The sequence below is a fragment of the Mya arenaria genome, chromosome 15 (genome assembly GCF_026914265.1).
Source record: "Mya arenaria isolate MELC-2E11 chromosome 15, ASM2691426v1".
In the NCBI taxonomy this organism is placed as follows: domain Eukaryota; kingdom Metazoa; phylum Mollusca; class Bivalvia; order Myida; family Myidae; genus Mya; species Mya arenaria.
Window position 1 is genome coordinate 10,198,316 of NC_069136.1, and position 20,462 is coordinate 10,218,777.

General features: G+C 33.1%; 2 protein-coding genes across 5 annotated transcripts; one reads left to right on the forward strand and one right to left on the reverse strand.

The window, feature by feature from the left end:
• LOC128219711 (uncharacterized) lies at positions 1-5,001 on the forward strand. 4 transcript variants are annotated; one of them, XM_052927639.1, is made up of 7 exons: positions 1-14; positions 395-483; positions 823-1,057; positions 1,375-1,619; positions 1,883-2,009; positions 3,082-3,212; positions 3,491-5,001. In XM_052927639.1, exons 2-7 carry the CDS (start codon positions 451-453, stop codon positions 4,658-4,660), a joined length of 1,941 nt encoding a protein of 646 aa, XP_052783599.1. In that variant the 5' UTR covers positions 1-14; positions 395-450; the 3' UTR covers positions 4,661-5,001. The 4 variants fall into 4 exon arrangements, with proteins under 4 accessions (XP_052783599.1, XP_052783601.1, XP_052783600.1 ...); XM_052927641.1 differs by lacking the exon at positions 1-14 and having other exon boundaries at positions 353-483; positions 3,491-3,906; positions 4,035-4,225; XM_052927640.1 differs by lacking the exon at positions 1-14 and having other exon boundaries at positions 356-483; positions 3,810-3,906; positions 4,035-5,001.
• Positions 5,002-5,015: 14 nt separating this feature from the next.
• On the reverse strand, positions 5,016-7,656 carry LOC128219712 (uncharacterized). Its single transcript, XM_052927643.1, has 3 exons — positions 7,363-7,656; positions 6,549-6,696; positions 5,016-6,189 (listed from the first exon to the last, which is right to left on the reverse strand). The coding sequence occupies exons 1-3, from the start codon at positions 7,649-7,651 to the stop codon at positions 5,271-5,273; spliced, it is 1,356 nt and encodes a 451-aa protein (XP_052783603.1). The 5' UTR covers positions 7,652-7,656; the 3' UTR covers positions 5,016-5,270.
• Positions 7,657-20,462: the final 12,806 nt, after the last annotated feature.

The following is a 20,462-nucleotide window of genomic DNA, read 5'->3' on the forward strand; positions in this document are numbered from 1 at the left end:
CCTTTTTGCAATAGGTAAGAGTATATTAGCGCACCATCTGTATGTATCCTGTCTGATTCTATAAAAGATAGTAAGACAAGATTGAAGGATAATTATAACATATGAATATGGCATCTTTTTTAAACTATTTGAAGAGATCAATCTTGATTAAAATATAATAAAATACTGTAGATGTTGCCATACAACAACAAATAATGTGTGTACTGTATTATCTTACTCTGGTAATGCAGTTTAGTTATGTTATGGCTATGCCTGAAAAGCTAATTGTATCACACATTGAGAGCTAAATCATAATGACATTGACTTGTTCTAGTTGAATTCTTTTAATTATTATTACTTGATGTAAGAAATATGTTATTATGTATGACAACTGTAAATTGTTATAATATAATAGGTATAATATTACATGGACGAAACAGGGAAGCAACTACATTGCAGTATCTGAATGGAATGGTACTTCTTCATGGAGGGTGTACACATCAGGTAAGCTAGACTTAATCACAAACATCCTGATATTTTGGCATTTGTTGATTCTATCTGGAACTATAAGCAGGATTTCAATGAAACTTGGCCAGGATGATCCCCAAGTGCTTTACTTGTGCAGCAATTGTGCTTACTAAGAATGATGAGACTAGGTCAAGGTCATGGTCACCTTTCTTTTTAGTTTTGTTTGAAAGAAGGATACTGGCTTAATTTTCTAATGTTTATGAACAAGAGTTATAATTAAGATACTCAAAAAGCTTATTCGATAGAGGGTGCCAAGATTCTCTGTGATGTCCTGTTAATGTACATGAATAAGTTAAAAGTTCCCTTGTTTTTCAGGACATGAAACGCTTGGCTAAGTTAGGTGTATGTGTCTTTCCTGAGACAGTCAGAAATAAACTGCAGTCCTGGCAAAGTAATCTTGATGAAAAACTGTTAGAAGTGAAGGAAAAATGGTGCAAGGGTGACAGTATGACATATCAACTTGTTGGCGATAACTGGGATAAAAATATAGTACCCTCTTACAGGACTTCTAAAAATTCAACACAGTCAATACATCTTTTTAACGTTATTGGTAAGATTTTTTTGTCCATTACATCAGTGAAAACTATATTTGGTTAATCGAGTATTACAGTAACCATTAAAATATCAATTGAAACATAACATGTATATTTTCAATGATTTTGCCAAAAAACAGAATTTTATATGTTGTGGAACTCATACTTTTAAGTAACAGAAAGAGTATGGATTCACAGTTGGCATAGCTAGAAATAACCTTTTTCGAATGATCTGATTTGCCCACCAATATATGTACAAGGCATTTATTTTGTCTGACAACTTTTAACCTCTCTCGGGCACGTAAGACATGGCACAAAATATTATACTTTCCAGGCGTCATTGACCGGATTGTAATAAAGAAGGAAGAAGGCACTCCTGTTAGGACAGTGGACAGCATGACAGCCGTTGACTTTATACCATCTGAAGGGGACATTGACAGTCTACAAAAAGAACTAACGTTCCTTGTGGCCAGATCTGTTATCCAAAATATTAAACAAATGGAAGATTTGTTTGGGAAAATTTACCCTGGCCATCTGGAGCATATCCACAGTAATGAAGCTGGAATGAAAACTTCGCAGGTAAATCTTGTGATTTAATAAGGTCATTTATTTTACATATAATCCCGTCATATATGTGGTTTTAGTTCATTTCTTTGATTAATTTAGAAAGAATTCATTTAAATACCAATTGATACATATATATTGCAAACCTTGTATTACTTTTCATTGTACTGTTGTGCAGAAACCTTAATTAACGTTGTGAAGATTTTACTTAAAGAGCATAAACATTTCTTATTATGTTTTGAAAGCATTTAAGTTAAATATCTTGTTTTTATTTACAGTATTCTCTTGGTCTTTTTGATTGTGATGAAAAGAAAACAGCAGATGTCATAAGGTTGTTGCAAAACTTGACAGAGAAATACGTTCCCAAGAAGGATGGGGAGATTGTTGAAGAAGTTTTTTTTGGAGGTTATTTCATGTATTTTTTATGCTTAAGATTTTACATAAAAGTAAAAATTGAGTAAATCAGCTATTTTAAGCCATTTTTGTGGCTTCGTTACTGATTGAAGAAAATCTTTTGCCAATATCAAAATGATATACAATAGACTATTTAAATACATTCGTCTCTTTAAAGTATGTACCTTTACTAGATATATATTATACATCTATACAGGAAACTTTTTCTAAGTGTAATTTAGTCTTAAGATGTATATGACACTGGTTTATACTTGCTTACACTTCAAAATGCCAGTCTTTAAAATTATAAGTAATACTTTCTATATCAAAAGAATAACAGTGAACAAGTTCTTTAAGCAAAAGAATATTTATGCCCCCTTTTGAAAAAAGTGGGGTATATTGTTTTGCACATGTCGGTCGGTCGGTCGGTCGGTCTGTCTGTCTGTCTATCGGTCGGTCGGAATACCAAATGGTTTCCGATCAATAACTTGAGAACGCTTTGACCGAGGGACCTCATACTTGGTATGTGTATTGGTCATCACCAGCAGATGAACCCTATTGATTTTGAGGTCAGTGGGTCAAAGGTCAAGGTCAGTGTGACCTTTACATGAAAAACGGTTTCCGATCAATAACTTGAGAACGCTTTGACCCAGGAACCTCATACTTGGTAGGTGTATTGGTCATGACCAGCAGATGAACCCTATTGATTTTGAGGTCAGTGGGTCAAAGGTCAAGGTCAGTGTGACCTTAACATGAAAAACGGTTTCCGATCAATAACTTGAGAACGCTTTGACCCAGGGACCTCATACTAGGTAGGCTTATTGGTCATGACCAGCAGATGAACCCTATTGATTTTGAGGTCAGTGGGTCAAAGGTCAAGGTCAGTGTGACTGTAAGCTGAAAAAAGGTTTTCTGATTGTCCATATTTTATTAAAGTGTCCAAATCCTACTAACAATTTGGCTCCCAAGGGGGCATAAATGTTTCACTAACATCTCTTGTTTATTTAATACTTGACCTTTTCTATAGTATAAATTGGTGTCTAATTTTCATCAAGCATGCTAAACTTTTTATTTTATATTTAAGGAGACAGACTGACTGATGAAAAAATTCAGGTTGCTCAGCAAGCAATGAGAAATGCTGACAGTGGCTTAGAGAGGTTAGAAGGCTTCATTTCAAAGATAGAGGATTTTCATCGCTTAATGAATTTTCTGGAGGTATAGTCACGAAACATTTGTCTACTTTTCTTTTTAGTTGGTAAAACATATATCATACACTTTCAACCAATCTCAGCTGGTTTGCAAGGTGGTTCGATCCTTCAGTCAGACAGATATCTTAATACAATAATATGGATAGACTGATATAATGTAATTTGAATATGTATTACTGTCCTCTATGGTACAGGTCAAGTGTAATATATATATCCTGAAACATTTTAAATATAACTGCAGTTGATTATTGTGAGGTTAACTCATCCTTTTGCATTGTTTTATAGGCAATCCACAGGCTGTCATACAATACACAGTCTTCCAGAGATAGGGGAACTGTACATTATTACAGAAACTTACTGAATGCGCGAAATGTCAAGGGCGAAGTAAAAAACTCTTACCGGGCATATAAGCAGCTATATTACACATTGTTTGATGCCATTTGCTGTGTGCTGTTCCTTAAGAAATTTGAATTGGATAGCTGTGATTCAACTATTCCAGTACCACAAGGCATAAAAGATTGGGAAGCAGATCAACAGTTACAATGGCTAAATGACAAGTGTGGTGAAATTGTAAAAGAGATTTTTCCTCATGATTTATTTGCAGAATTGCAGAATGTGCTCGCAGATCCTGATCACGAGGAAAATTACTGGGTTAATTCTATTGAAAATGACAATTTCAAGTGCCACTTCTGTAATTCAAGGTATAAATATGTAACATCTTTGAAAATGCATGAAAAAACTAAACATCAAGTTAACATGTCTGCCAAGGTCCAAACAACAAACTCATTGCTTAGGCAAACAGATGAACTGAATGACTATCTTGTTTCAGTTTTCCGTCTAACAGCTCTTCACCAAAACTTAAACAGTGCTGTTGATATGGGTGATGGCTACAGAGTAGTAAGGAGTGCCAAATTTGAAACGCCTATATACAACAGGACCAACAAAGTTAAATATTTGATAGGAAGTGTACATCTTACAGCACTTGTGTCTGGCACATTACCGGCTCACCAATCAAAGCGCTTAATTGCAAACAGATTTATCAATATTTCAGGTGGGAAGAACAATAATTTGTCTTTGGATGAATTTGTTGAAATTTTAAACAGAGACACCAAAAATGCAACACATGGCTTTCAAACAAAAGACAGTATTGTGCAACATTCAAAAGAATTTCCCCATCTTGTTCATGCAGTTAAACATTTTGATGCTATGTGTGAAGTAAAAAAAAGAAAAGGGTTTCACAAACTTCCTTCATACAAGGAGGATGTCAAAAAGGTTTTGATAGATTTGCTGTCTATTAATGGTTTAGAAGTTCGTCCTGGCCGCACACTTCATTGCCGTAAAATTGTGCAAAAAAGCAGCAATCCTTTCAGTGACTGTTTTGTTGGTTTGCCAGTAATGATTGCCAGACACAAGCCAGAATTGCCATTCAGACGTTTGCGGAATAAGAACATGTAATCTTTCCAATGTCTTTTCGTTTTGTGTTTTGAAGTACAACTGTACATGTAAACAAGGGTGCAATAGCAACAAAATACGCCTGTTTGTAGTAAATATATTCAATCAAATATATACCTGTTAAAATTAAACGTTTTTAGGTCAATATAAAATATGCATAATGTGGTGAGGCACAATCAGACTGAAGATGTTAGTTTCTGCTGCATTCAATTATAAACTCTATAAAAACTCAGGATGTGGTTAAATTTGACCTTTAACCTCAGAAGAGTGACCTTGACCTATGAGCAAAGGAGCTGCTTCTTGCGCATGAAACATTTGTGTGAAGTTTAATTGTGCTTCACATAAAAAGCTGAACAAGATAAAATCTACAACATTTTATAATTTAATTTTAACTTTATTCTTCATTAAAATGCTATATTCATTATACTGTTCATTTTTCTTCTTGCATAAGGTATATAGTGAATTATAGCCATTGACTATAACAATTGTTTTTTAATATGTGGTGAGGCAAAATATTAGTACATGATTGTATTTTATTAGATACTACATCATTTTTGAAATTAAATCTTATAATTTAAATTCTAAGATATGTTTTTGTTGTCTTTTATAATTTTCATTCAAAGCCACCATCGAAACTGACATCAGATTCATATTCGTAGGAAATAGTATCACTGTCACTACTGACCAATGCATCTTCTGCTTTAGCGGAAAAAGTACCTACTAAAACTTCTATGGGATGGGGTGTACAGGAACCACAGTTGCAGTGAGAAACGCAGAGATCACAGCACATATGTGCTGGGTCTGAGACAACCTCTTCACTGGTAAAGTTTTTCAACAAACACCTCCTCCTACATTCCACAGAACCTATTACTTCCTTCACTTCTTTTGAAATATGATTTAATTGATACCGATTACAAAAAATAACACAGACTGAGGGCTCATCATTACGACCACATCGTCCACTTTCCTGTAACAGATCAACAACATCTTTTGGTGGTCCAAATAAAATCACCCCATGGCAGTTCTTGACATCAACACCCAAGCCTAAAGCTGTTGTTGCAATAACTACTTTCATTTGGGAGTCAAGCCCTAAATTTTGCACAATGTGTTCTTTTTTTTCTTGCGGCGTTTCAGAATGGTACATTTCAACCACATTTTGATCCATTAAATTTGTTTCAGTAACAACATAGTTAAAAAGTTGGCATACATCTTTGATGGAATTACAGTATATCAAAATCCTTGGGAAGTCTTTTTTCAATTCACACAATTTATCTATTAACCAAAAAAAGGTTTCCTCAATGGCAATTGGTGTTCTTTTTACAACATATTTGATATTGGCTCTGTTTGGAGAGGTTTCAATAACTCGGGCCTTTCCACTAAGATTCAAATTGCTCATTATCTGCGTTTTCATTTTCAAAGTACAAGTAGCACTCAGGGCTAACACTGTTGCGTCTGGAAATATTGAGCGTAATGTTCCAATATAGCGGAAATACTTCCGAAAGGCCTTCTCCTCGTCAACATCTAGACCACCCCTAAATAAATAAAAAAGTTTGTTTAATAAAAAATACATATTTATAGTTATTTGTAAATTACAGTCATTTTGTAAGAATGCCGTCTTGTAAATATTCAGTCAGTCTGATAAAACTTGGAATTCTTTAAAAGTTATAAATGACTGAAAATAATTTGTATCGGTTGTATCAGACTCCCAAGTGTTTGCATACCATACCATGTACAAAGCACAACCATTGTAAATGTTACACATGCTTATAAAGTGCATGACAAAATATCACTATTATATTCACATAACCAGATACACAGGAACATGGTTTACATTTAGTCTAGGTTCTTTCTTGTTGTTTTGTAAATTGTAATTATATTTTACAAAACCTACCACATTGAAATTGTGTGACACTCGTCAACAACTATCAATGATACATCTTTAATTTGCCTGACCCACTCTTCTGCAAGTGCCTCTGGTGAAGCAAATATCACACTGATCGTCCCATCGTCAATTGCCTCATTGGCGTCTTGGTCTGTGCCTGAAAAGCACAATTTATTTCAATAATTCAGTAAACTAAAATTCTTGCACCCGAGTTTAAATTTGACATATTGGTTTCTAATGTTTTTTTTTTTAATTTTATAGCTAGTCCACAGATGTCTGACCAATTAATTGGTCCATTATGGAAATAAAGAATTACGGAGGTTTTGTCACACTACCAGTTCGTCACACTGATTTTATATAGTAATACAAAAGAGGTTTCGTCACACTTTTTACATAGTTATTGAAAAAGAGATAGTCCAAATTAATGATATTGTATTTCACACATATTTTATAAGGTAATAAAATCTTTGAAATTTCATGATTGTGATTAATTAAATAAGTCAGCTGGCCATTTAAAAATTATGATATTAATTATTAATATTGAGTTTAATTTGATTACTGATGAATGCAAACAACTAATCAGTGGCACATTTATTATCCATTGTTTGTTCACACATTGGTAATATCTATTATCTCCCATATAAATTAAGTGTGACGAAACCTCTTTGAATTTACTATATAAAATCAGTGTGACGAACTGGTAGTGTGACGAAACCTCCGACACCCGAAATAAACAGCAATAACCTGAATAACTCAGTTGATCAGTAATATAAATCTATGCTACAAAGTAAGAAAAAGGACAGAATGTTGACTTTAAACAAACCTCTCAAGGCAGCTGTTACTCCAAACTGCTGCACTCGTCTGACTTGGTCTTCCATAAGGGAGATGAGGGGACAGCATACCAACACCGTGTCATGATTTTCAGGATTAAGAGCTCTTTTTACTGGTAAGAACATTTGGTACGGCAATGATTTACCATACCCAGTTGGCAGTATTGCAAAACAATCATTTCCGTTCAGTATTTCCATTAGAATTTCCATTTGATTGTGTTTTAAGGCCGTTATAAATTCCATTTCACCAACAACTTTCCGGATAGCCATGGGTATCGCCATTTTGATGATCGCGCCTACATTCATTCCGTAACAGGCGATTTCATTGGCTGATCTATTTTTAGCGATATTGGAAATCCGAAATGTAATGAAAACGGTTTGAAACTGGTGACGGTCAGATCTTCGTGTACAGAAGATCAGGATTTTAATCAGATTGATTATATTCATACATATGCTTTGTTAATAGAGAGAAATTTATTGAACTTTGAGTATAAATACAAAACGAAAAAATGTAACAAACATTAAATACAGCTTCCGTGGAATAGTTTAAAGTAGGGATGCAAACGAATATTCGAATATTCGATCAAACGTTTGGTATTCGAATGTCAAAATCGGTAATCGGTATTCGAATATTCGAAAAAAAGTATTAATACTAATTCTCAATAAAGAGAATAAACAACCTTTTGCCTACAACACTGTTGTTGTTAATTAAGTTCGTTTGTTTTGTTTTTTACAACGACTGGCCACTTATGCCAGAGGTGTGAATGTGATGACAATACATGCACTATACACGTGTCATATGATTTAGGGACATATTGTCGGGTACTGTAAAAAGCCCCCCTACTTTTACAATAACCGACTAGTAATCGGCTTTAACACTAATGTTTTGTCTTAGCTGCAAATTAAGCTGTGCAACATAAACATGCACTTCAAAGCATGGTCAACAGTAATGTAAAATGTCTCCATCAGACATATATTTGAATATATAATCATTAAGAACACTCCAACATGCGAGTTGGATCATGTTTAATTCAAGCACAACCTTTATGTACAGAACCAACGAAATTCAATATACGTTCTATTTTAATGAACATAAGAGTTTTACATGCATTGAAGATAAATATAAATTCGTACTTATTAACCGTTTTAAATTGAAATTACTATAAACTTCAATAAAATTATTTAGCATCACCAATCATAGTAAAATTATTAATGAGTGTGCTTCATGCTAACGCGTAATCTCCTTTAGTTAAACATAATTAGTTATTTTTATATCCCGGATGACTTTTAGAACATATCTGTTTAACTCAGGTCTGATATAATTGATACCAACATTTCATTACTGAATTACCTCACATTTATATATCTACTCATTCAATCCGGTAATTTTGCTTGTCTTCGCCTGGAGTTTTAGTGATTAATATTTTTAAATAGCTGAAATGGGAAAAGGAACAAGAAAGTATTATATCAAAATAAGCAAACCGCGGTAATGTCCTTTATCCTGATTAATGGTAATATAAATAAAACGTGTGATAAAAGCCATATCAAAATGTTTCTCATTTATACATATTTAAGTTATACCAGATGACAAAAGCTGTTTTATTAATGTCCACATACGAGCATTAAGGTCGACTCGTTTCGTGATAACGCCTTGTTGTATTTGCCGTGTCGCTCAACATTTCTGCGATATAGGTCTCTATATTCATTGAATAGGTTAACAATGTTCAATTACGCCTACTGTTTTGGTTACCAAGTTCTATGAAAAGCCTGAATAAAATAAACAAGACGAAAGATATAACATAAACAGTTGTTGACAGCCAGGTTTCCAATATTTATTTTATATAATGGTAACATACTTGACGTTATTCAAAAAAAAAATTCAAAATAAGATCGAGGCGTATATGACGTACCGAACCGAGATTTCAGACAGACTAGCATCGGACATGAATCAAACATTGAACTCAGGAGACTGCTCGTGAAAACGCCGCAATAAATTTATCCTTCTGATGAAACTCTTGAGGGTATTGCTCCCGTTGACCGATAAGTTTTCAAAAAGCTGGGAAATAAACTACTTTGCTTTTCAATGAATTTTCTAAAACCTCCGTATAGAAAAATGATATAGATTTTTTAAGTTGTCACAATCGGCGTTAGATATCAATAGAAGTATTAAACAAAAATTTATACCAAGATGTCGCATGATAATTTAGAAATTTGAGATGAAAAACATCAGAAACCATCTGTATTTATAAGTATTATAAGTGTTTATTACGTGTCAATGTAAAGTACAAATTAGTTGTTTTTCTGCAAAGATAGACCAATATATAATGGCTTTGGCATTTATAGTTGCCATTAATGTTTTCGATAAGTTCTTTTAACCTTATCCAATTGATTCATTAACATGTCTTCCTCGTCTCTTGATGACGTAAGTAAACAACGCCATAAATTTCAAAATGTGTTCCACATTACTGAGAAAAGGATTAACCCGCCAGCTTTACAGCCTTAATTACCAAACAGTACCATGGCTATTACCGTCAAACTTAAAGCCATTCCCATAGCCGTGTTTGATACAATATTTTCTGTGTAGTTTCACTTACAGAACATATCTGATATGTACAACTACGGTTATATTTACTAGTATGCAACTCATAATTCAAAAACGAATTGCTAAATGTAATATGCATTAGTGCTTGCTTGTCAGACATTAAATTTAGGACTAGACTAAACTTGTGAAAACTTCGTAACACATACATACACAACAATACTTAAATGAAAAAGTCTTACAAAGTCCATGTACACATAAATATTCACTTCAACCTTAACATTTTGATGGTGTTCCCATAAATCTATCGTATTAAGATGTGTAGGCTATAGCAGAAAACATGCCTTCTAGAAAAAACTTTTCTTTCTATACCAAGTAGACAAAAAGCAATACAATAAAATTGTTTCATTCTTCTCTGTCCCCAAAACATATTGATATTTAATAAGAATGAAAAACAAAAGTCTAGAAATAGCCTGATTATAAGTATCTTTCATGGCTACTCGTATAAGGTAAGTTCATCATTACCTGAGCTTAGGGTAAACAACCTGCGCGAGAGTTGTGATGAACCTATCGTACACGGGCGAACATGGTAGATGTTCTTCAACAACCTCAGATCAACAAAAAAGTTAAAATGTATTGTTTCGCTGAAACTCTTTTGAGCGTAGTGAAATGAATTCGCTTAATAATTTGTGATTGTCATTGCTATGCGCACAGTGATTCAAAACATGTAAATACTGTAATTGTTCTTTAAATAGTTCGGAGGAGAGTTCAACTATTTCTTTATTTGGAGGTTAAACTTTGCTGTGCCATTGTTGATGCTCAACAAGGGAGGTTTTTGCGTGACGACAAATAAAATGAAGCTCCATACTACATTTTTAGAATTGCCTTTGGGAAAGATAAGGATTTCCAGCATGGCCAAATCTGCCAACTACAATTTTAGATAACTACAGCTCAAGCTGCTATTGTCGATATATTTTTCACATGTGTGACGTAACACATAGTGTATCTAATAGGGGCGCAAAGAGGGTACTTACACTGTTCTGATTAGCTTGTGATGAGAAGCAGTTTCCGACAAATCGAATGCGGGGCGGATTGTGGTTCCTATTGTGTGTTTTTATTATTTATTTAATATACCAAATATAAGACTTTAATGAAAGAAATATTATTCAATTTTTCAGCATTTACGAAAAATTTAAACCTTAAAATTTACGACAGTTAATTCATACTCGAAATCCGGCAGACACTGAATATCAATGATATTTTGATTCATTTCTGATAGAAACTTTTGTTTGTATACATTTAAGTGAATGTGGGTGCGAAACAAGCATGACACCAGTGTTCACAAATATATACACAATGATCATCGTTTGTATAAGTCAATTAAGGAAAACCTTGTTACTATTCATAGATATGCAAATTAGGTTCTCACGCATGCGTAGTACGCGGCGCGTGCCGATCCCCCACGTGCAAGTTTGTGTACAAAATGAAAAATAAACATTAAATAATAATAAAAGTTACTTACGTGTCTCGGTAAGAATTTCAACTTTTGATTGCCTAGTTACCACATTGTTGAATTACAGTACCTTCTTTATGAAGATCTAAAGAAAGTACAAGAAAAAGCGATTTGTCGGAAACTGCTCTCCGTCGGAAACTGCTTCTCAACCAGTATAGGGTTCAGAAAGGTTTTAAAAATAAAGATATTGAAGAAAAACTGAAAGGTTGTTAAGGTACATTTTATCAGGCTGTGAAGTAACTAATATTGACAAACAATATTATAAATGTCTTCAGTTCAAGCATTTATAGGCTTCAACTGTCAGATTGTTTTAAGTTTGTATTAATAATAATCATATAGTGGTCTCCATTATGACAGAGGGGCTCTACCAACAAAAGACAGGGTGTAGCACCCTTCTATCACTCATTTACTATAACCACAGTTTTTCACTCAAAATCACTGGTAGCTTCATTTCACATGAACATGTTTCTATTGAATAAATAATTGTCAATAAAAAATGATACACGTTTTCATCGGCTCAGTAACGGGCTCATTTCCAAATCTTATATTTAGTTTATAAAGATCACATATCAGTATATTAGTTTTTTCCACTTATTTAAGGGATCAGAGCCTTTTTGCATTAAGTCCGTTAAGTTGGATGTGTTCAGGGTACTCTCCATGGAAAAGCCATTGTTGCGGGTTTGTCAATTTTAACTTCAATCTCACTGTACGTGGCATGCTCTCTCATGAATTCACTCACTGGGTTGTCAGCTGAAGTTCTGCAAAATAATGTTCATATATGTACATTACTTAGTGTTTGGAATAAATTATGCAAATTAACTTGAACATCAAAACTCACATCTGAATAAAATGGACAAAATATCTAAAATTGTTTCTGACTTATGTTCATAGATATACATACACAGGCAGTGATACTGTCTATAATACTTTTGTTATACCTGAAGTGATGATATTTCCTCAAGTTTGGACTGGACTTCAGGGGTCACTTGGTGTACTCCAACCAGTCAAAGAATATAACCAGTTTGCCAAGGTCATCAATCCACAAAGGATGTGTGCTGCCTCCATTTGGTCTGAATAAATAAACATGTTGTTTATATTATGATATATATATATATATATATATATATATATATATATATATATATATATATATATATATATATATATATATATATCGTTTTAACACAAGCTTTTTTTACATAATAAGGTATTATAACCAACTTCAGTGTTTAAATAAAGGACCAAACGTCAATATTTGTATACACAAAATCCTTTAATTTGGCTTTAAATCAACATTTTAAGCACCAAAATTAAAAAAAAACAAAAACAACAACATTCTTTCAACTTACCTTCCACACCCCAAATCTCACACAGGACTGAACTTTATGTCAACTGCTTCCATTTAAGTAAATGCTGTTTCTCACCCTTCAGAATACATCAGACCCTTAAACATAGAATTACATACAATTAATTAAACTGATTGCCGTCATTCCATGACATTTAGAGAAGTAAGAGAACAGATTTAAGCCCAACTATTTTTATAAGACTAATGAATATTTTAAGATTTCTGATTACTTGTATTGCAAAAATAGTAAATGTTACATTGTTTTGTTATTCTAATGTTTTCATGTGTCAATATGCAGAGCATAAGTGATGTACTTCAATACTGCTTTTGTCAATCATACGCAATGACTGCATTGTTTTTATTCCACCCAACACAGTTGCCAATGTGCAGGTATGCAGAGTCTTCTCTATATGGATGATGTTGAGAATGAGGTACCACACCATTGGCCACTTAACAGCTAAACCCTCCATCACTGAGATATCTGTGAACCTGAAAAAACACACTTTATATATATATATATATATATAAAATTTAAAGTTGTATATGAACTTTTTTTGCAATGTTGATTTATGTGCATAACATACCATCTCATGAGGTTCAGGTACATTGAAATAAATTTCTGTTATGATGAAGATGATCATGATGATAATGAAAATAATAGACTAATGCAGATGGGGGAAATGTTTATATAGAATTAGAGTGTATGTTATGCACATAGATCAACATTGCAAAAAAAAGTTCATCTACAACTTTAAATTCATCAACATAGCTAAAAAGACAGTTAAACTGCAACTCAAAATTAATTCGTAAAATCCATCAATAATTGTATTGATAGTTGGCCGCGGTAAGATGATGAAAAATTGATTATGTCCTTTTTCAGTAATCATAAGTATGCAAAAAGAGAATATCTGCTGGATTTTGATCTGTTTACATTATCAATGTCAGACTGTCAAATTTCACTTACGCTTTCTTTTCCTGCGATCAATTTCCATCCATTTGACCGAAATTAGAATATATTGCATTACATTAAAGATATACCCAATTGTAAAATTATATAATTAAACAATGAAACTAATTCTACTTACCAACAAATTCCTAATTTGATGTAAATGCCTTTGGTTCAGCTTGACCTACATCCTCAAATTTGGGTTAAAAATAGCTCATGACAACTACGGGAGATAACACCAAAAGTAATAAACAATACGAAAGAAATTGGTTAAAAACATGAACATTACATTTTAAAGAATGTATTTGACTGAACAAACTAGGGTGACAAATTGTTTAATAGTTGTTTTTACGATAAAAACTTCATAACTTTTTTTTTGTACGCTTCAACTTTGCACACGTTTTTCTCGAAATCGAGGCTATCGGTTTCGGGCCAAAAGTCTCATGACGCGTCACATATGCTTGTGACATTTTGGTGTTAAAGCGTTAAAAGCCGATTTATGTATACAGTAAATACAGAGTAAAAGTGTTAACTTACCATACCAAAGCGTTTGCTCCGACATAAACCAAAACTTACCGTAACCCCAGCTGACGACAATAATCACTTCTGATTCACAGCACAACCCTACACTTCCGATCAAGTGAATAAAGTTCAAGATAAGGCACCTTTAAACGATGACACAATCGTTAATATCTAAATCAGTAAAATACAATAGTCTAAACATCTGTCTTTTATACAAATGGGTTATTGATGTTAGATCTGACAAATATTTACTTATCTCAAAAACATTGACAAGAAATGAGACTATTATAAAATGCGCGTTTCCTGAAGATCGCCTTTGATCGTTCAGTTTGAAAGTAAGCAGAGAGGGCTTTCATATGAAAGTCCACACAATATCCTGAGGTAAACACACTGGAAAACTTTCTTCCTTCCCGTTTTGGAAAGACATTCTTCTGTAATGTTTAACAAGCATACATTTGGTTAAAAGGCCTAGTTTCCATGACATAAGATTCCACTTTCCCTGAGGCTAGACTGATCATACAAAAATCTACCAACTCATTTTGTAAAATTATTTAATTTTTAGCAAGCGTTTTATGAGATTTGTTTGAGCATCAGTTAAGAAATACAATCATGACACACTACACATATATTCATCTCTATAAATTGATCAGTAACTAAGCTCGTATACAAAAAGTGACAGAGTGGTTGTTTTTGTCATAATTAAATAATTGTCATGACCTCCTCATGGTAAGCCATAATGTTACTCGACTTCAAGGAATTTTTCAATCTTTACAATAAATAAAAGCCAGATCCGAAAATAGTAAAATCCTTTTGATGTATGTCAGATGGAAGATTTTTAAACTGTTAAACTTATTTTTTAAAACACATACTTAACACGTTTGAGTGCGCTTCGTCATTTTAATCACCGCAAGGCTTATAAAGCGGAAAAAGAAGTACTCAATACTGTTTGCAGGATTAACTGGTAATATTGTTGAGATTTATTTGTATTTTATGTTTACGCCCTTGTCTCCGCCTATCAAATCGCCGACGGATCCTGAACTAATCATGCAGGAAGCGTACGATTATTAAGATTTCGAAAATTCGATGTAGCCATAAACTAGCTAAATGAACTCGGTTGTGCAACGTTTTACACATGCGCATTTGCTGGAAGGCATTTTTTACTTATACTAAGGTAGTAATTTTTATTTTAGCATTGATGAAAAATTAATTCTGCAGATTGGTAGAAGAGCTTCGCCCGGGTATAACCAATTTGATGGTTTAGTAAAGTAAAATAAGCTATTACTATAACATAGTACAGTAACACTAACAACCTTGCACATGTTCGCTTGCTGGCAGGCAACACTTAGATACTTATTTCTCTTTTAGCCAGGATAAACAATCAATTCCGCAGAGAGGCTGCGCCCGAGTTATAACTCTTAGGAAAGTAAAATAAACAAATACTCTAAACATATAACAAGGAACATTTGAATAATAAAGGTGTGTGGACTACAGTCACATGTTATTGTACACAAGTTTTATGTAATGATGTATTGCATTTTGGGAATATCGCCATCACTATAAACTGATTTCACTGTAACAAGTATATTATTAACAAACTTATATTATATTCATTTAAAATTTTGTTAATTTGTACCGGAACCGATAGTTTGCATTGATCTTTTTTACTTTGAATATGAGTTTTCTTTTGATTTTTGTTGTGTTTTTGTAGTTGTTTTGGTTCATTAAAATTGAATACATTTATAAAAGCCTGAGCGCATTAACAAATGAGCTTGATCAACTTTTTAAATGCTGCTTTGATTTGTACTGTTTTTTTATAAAAGATGATCCGTATATTGCTGTTCTTCTATAAATAATTATACAAACCACTGGACTACCATGTTGCATTTGTTAGTGTGATATTACCAATATTCATTTGAAAGTGTACTACAGAATAATTCAAGCAAACAAGGATCACAGAACAACAACAAGTCCGCCACAAGCAACTCATTACATACATAATATATAAAACTAGATGTGTTTATTAAGTATTGTTAGGAGCAGATTTGGTGCAGTCAGAAAATATAAATGAACTTGTGTTTAAACCTTTTTATGTGCACAACCTCACAGTTATCCCTTCAATCCTGAATAAAATAAAAACGTAAATGATAAATCATATCAAGGAATGCATTAACTCCAGGAAACTTGAGAATAAAACAAGTGATATTAAATTAATAGTTTAAACCCAAATACTTCTTAGACGAAGGATTCCAACTCTATCTGCAGACAAAGAAATATTAATCATAGTATCTATTTCAAAAACGGATTCGTGATTGTAAATAAATTATATAAACTCAATCTATCGGAAGCACAGACTACACCCAAAGATTATGCAGTCCCAATTTGTTAGAGAATGGTCAGTGACAGGAATGGTCAATGCAATGTGTTAATGTACGACGCATTGGAAGAGGATTGCTAATAAGCATGAGCATGATCTGCCATGCACCAATCGCTTCTTCGAAGTTAAGTATTGTGTGTTCTGTTGTTTGTAAACATATTTTCGCTTAAAAAACAACGGCTCAAAGTCTTATTTCAGTTTTGCCTGACATTATAATTATTTCGATCATTTGTTTCCTTCTTCGATTTAAAGTAATTGCAACACTTAACAAATGAGAATGCGGTATCATATTTGATAGATATACAATGTTACAAGGAAGAACATCCCCTAAAAGAAAACAACACAAATAAAGTTTAGGCCTTGTTAATGTCAAAGGACATGTATCTCGTATTTTGGATTAATCTATTTTAAATTTACGAATACGCTTTTTTGGTGCGGAGTCTTTCAAGTTTACATTTATTAAAACTATTATAATGACTTTAATTTATTATACTAACTTTTCACGCATGACTGTTTTTTATGTGTCAAGTGCTATTTTCGTTGCAATTGCCGGATACTCTCTGACGCGTGAGGACAGTCACAATTAGTGTTCAAATTGAATGTATTTTGTCAGTAGATATTAATTAAGTGTTTAAGTAAATCATGTTAAGTATTCACTTGCAGAAAATAGCCTAAAAACGTCGTATTACCATTATTTGATTTGTATTACTAAGCGGCATTTGATATTCATTATTTCAGTGTTTTGCCGTTTAACACAATTTAAATGACCTCACCATAAACATGTATGCCAATTAGGTAACGGTGACATTTCATACTTTAATAATTGCAATGGTTACTTCTAATGTTACTTAGTATTCCATTTATCTAAGCAAAACACAACATGAAAATAGAAACATCAAAGAAGGAAATAAAGGTTATGCAAACTATCTGTTGTGCTACAGGGTTAAACGAATAATTGATTTATCACATGCTTACCCTTGTTTTCCGTGTAATATACCCATTACGAATATTTTTATCTTACACATGTGTAAGATAACCTATCAGACATTTCGATTGGCCAGACTAATCACACGCAACCTAGATATCCCTCCGCATTGTTTGTAAACAAAATGGTTTAAATGCCAACAAATACTTACCGTAATAATGAAGCTGTAAGACTTTCGGGAGAGAAATGGTTAACGAATCATAGTGCCAGAAAGCATCTTGTACAAAACCTTTCTGATAACAATGTTCCGCCAACCAGATAATGCAGATTACTAGTCACAGAAATATCCAGTCAGTCAAAAAATACAGCCACAATAGTGACAAACACCACAAGAACATTTCAAACATCTCCATCTTGACCAACACAAGCAATATGCAATCAATGCCATTTGCTTGCCAATTTAATCAGCTGTCGGTTACCGAAAACACAAATACGAATTCCGCAGCACAGACATCACATTTCACATCCCATGGCGGCTAGAACATCATGTTCTCTGGAAACATTCCTGGCGGAAATTAACTTTTTCAACAGCAACATCCATGCAGTAAGGCTTCGCCGTTATCATCTGCATGTTGTGAAACACCATGTACACCAAGAAAACGCTGCAAAATCATTGTAGAAAGCGACAGCGAATAACTTTTAAGTCCGTGCACACAGAAAACTTGACAGACCGATGTAGGTCACATAAACCGCGTAAATGCATATACTCTGAGTGTGACGTCATCAAATTGTGTACTTATTGGGTTTTTTGGTTAAAATCGTTCGTTATTCATGTTGTTGGATATTTTACTACACATTTTTGTATTTGTGACTTGTTAAGCGCTTTATCAGCTTTTAAAACTTGATAACTGCTAGTAACTTTTGTCATTTTAATTTGGAACTATTTATATGGCGCATCGTTGACATTCTACTCTGAGTACTTTGGCTGTCAAACAATCGGTTCAGAAAGTGGAACTTAATTGGTAATAAAAACACCGTTTTAAGCAAGTGATAAAAAAGATCTGACACTCGTTGTCATTTAATTCAAGAATCTTATTAAACTCGTCCATGAAAGTTGTTAGTAAGCTCGCCAGAGGCTCGCTTACTAACAAATTTCATGAACTCGTTTGATAAAATCTTGTATTAAATGACAACTCGTGTCAGATCCTATATAAATTAAAGTAGTCAAAGTGGTTACTAAATATAATTGGTCAAATATTAGAACATTACAATACAATGCACATAAATCAAACAAATATACAACAGCATGTGAGTGTACCCCACGTACTTTTAATACGTAAATATATGTCACAATTTATTATTATTATTTAATATAGCCTTAATAATCAGTATATCATAGCGATACTACGTTATTTAATATTTGGATATTTCTGTGGGGTTTTTAATCCACATAATTAATGATGTTTACTTGTATTGTGTTAATGTATGGCTCGAATATGCAATTGTGTCAAAGAATGTAGCACCATCGTTTCGGATTAGGAAGTTTAAAAACGTAAATATATAATATTCAAATCAATTAATAGTATATTATATAGTATAATGTACTAGCATTGATGATAACGCGTTTGTTATCGTGTATTATTCGCACGTTATTATTGGTTGTTTGGGAATAGTTATGATTCAATATATTCATATATATATATATATGAATCGATTATAATAAAAGACAAAATTCCTGATGATCGGTCCTTAGGCATTAATAAAATTACTCAATCAATTTGCAATTGACAGAAGCCTCTCCTGAGCATGTTATAAAATCCTTATTATTTCTGTAAACATAAGTTGATAGATTAAAAACTGATTATTTAGTGTTTATATCACCGACTGAATTATTTTTCGCGCATTTAACCAATGAAATAATTCCTTGCGGGAATTTAAATCCTGTTGTCTGCATGTTTTTTATATAGCAGAAAATATAATAACACAAAACACACGACTTCAGATTATTAAGAATCTATTTGTTGTTAATGTTTATGCTCAATTCTACGCCAATGGACTCTCCTGTGGAATGTGGTTTAATCATGTAGAAAGCTTCTGACGAATAAAAGCGCCAAAGTTCCGTTTAGTCATAACCTTGATTAATGAACTGGTGGGTTATCAGCGCTTTGTGCATAAGCGCTTACAATCATACAGACATTTTGCGCCGACACTAAATCAGTGTTAAAAATATAACATAACAATAAACAAAACAACAAGCGGTCCGAAATACAATTATAAGGCGGGGATTTTTACATCCTTAATTGCAGATCAAGCTAGATATTACAATCCAAACGAGCGGCAAAATTAATGAACGCACATTATATAAATAGAGTCAAGTGAACCAGCGGCTGTCAAAGCTAACGCGATCCCAGGGAAACGACAATAAACCTCATTTTTAATATAAAAAATCGGTTTATTTGATTATAGTATAAGCCACTTGTCTGAAACGTTTGATTTTGACTCATCATTTTATGGCACATGTTCACCAATATCTAGTGTAAGAGGAACTAAACATAATTATTGTTTTGACTGAGGCATTGTACAAGGCGTGTATAGCACATTCAATGGTAAAAGTATTGAAAGTTTGTAGGGCATTTAGATGGCTTAGGTTTTACTTTCGGGCATCATGCTAGTAGTACGTTTACTTATACAAGTATTTGAGTTTTCGCAAACCGTAATGCATTTCTACAAAATGTGTGTATTGTGCTTAAAGCGAACAAATTACCAATCATGTCACAATTAAACTTTTTATCATATTTGGTCAATTACGAAATCGCATAAGTTTTCTCAAATATAGTCTATCGCTCAAGCAAGAAAAAGAAGAAAAAACTTGTCTGTGACATTTTGGAAGAGCGATTCGTCGGAAGCAGATACTGCCCCATAGTCATAA

What these genes read in the sequence shown, in the direction of transcription:
- LOC128219711 (XM_052927638.1), top strand. Translation starts at nt 364, where the DNA reads ATGACAACTGTAAATTGTTATAATATAATAGGTATAATATTACATGGA. An exon ending in ACATCTTTTTAACGTTATTG is followed by an intron (nt 1,058 to 1,374) that starts GTAAGATTTTTT and finishes TATACTTTCCAG; the next exon opens with GCGTCATTGACCGGATTGTA. An exon ending in CTGGAATGAAAACTTCGCAG is followed by an intron (nt 1,620 to 1,882) that starts GTAAATCTTGTG and finishes TTTTATTTACAG; the next exon opens with TATTCTCTTGGTCTTTTTGA.
- LOC128219712 (XM_052927643.1), bottom strand. Translation starts at nt 7,651, where the DNA reads ATGGCGATACCCATGGCTATCCGGAAAGTTGTTGGTGAAATGGAATTT. An exon ending in AGTAACAGCTGCCTTGAGAG is followed by an intron (nt 6,697 to 7,362) that starts GTTTGTTTAAAG and finishes TGTGCTTTTCAG; the next exon opens with GCACAGACCAAGACGCCAAT. An exon ending in TGTCACACAATTTCAATGTG is followed by an intron (nt 6,190 to 6,548) that starts GTAGGTTTTGTA and finishes TTATTTATTTAG; the next exon opens with GGGTGGTCTAGATGTTGACG.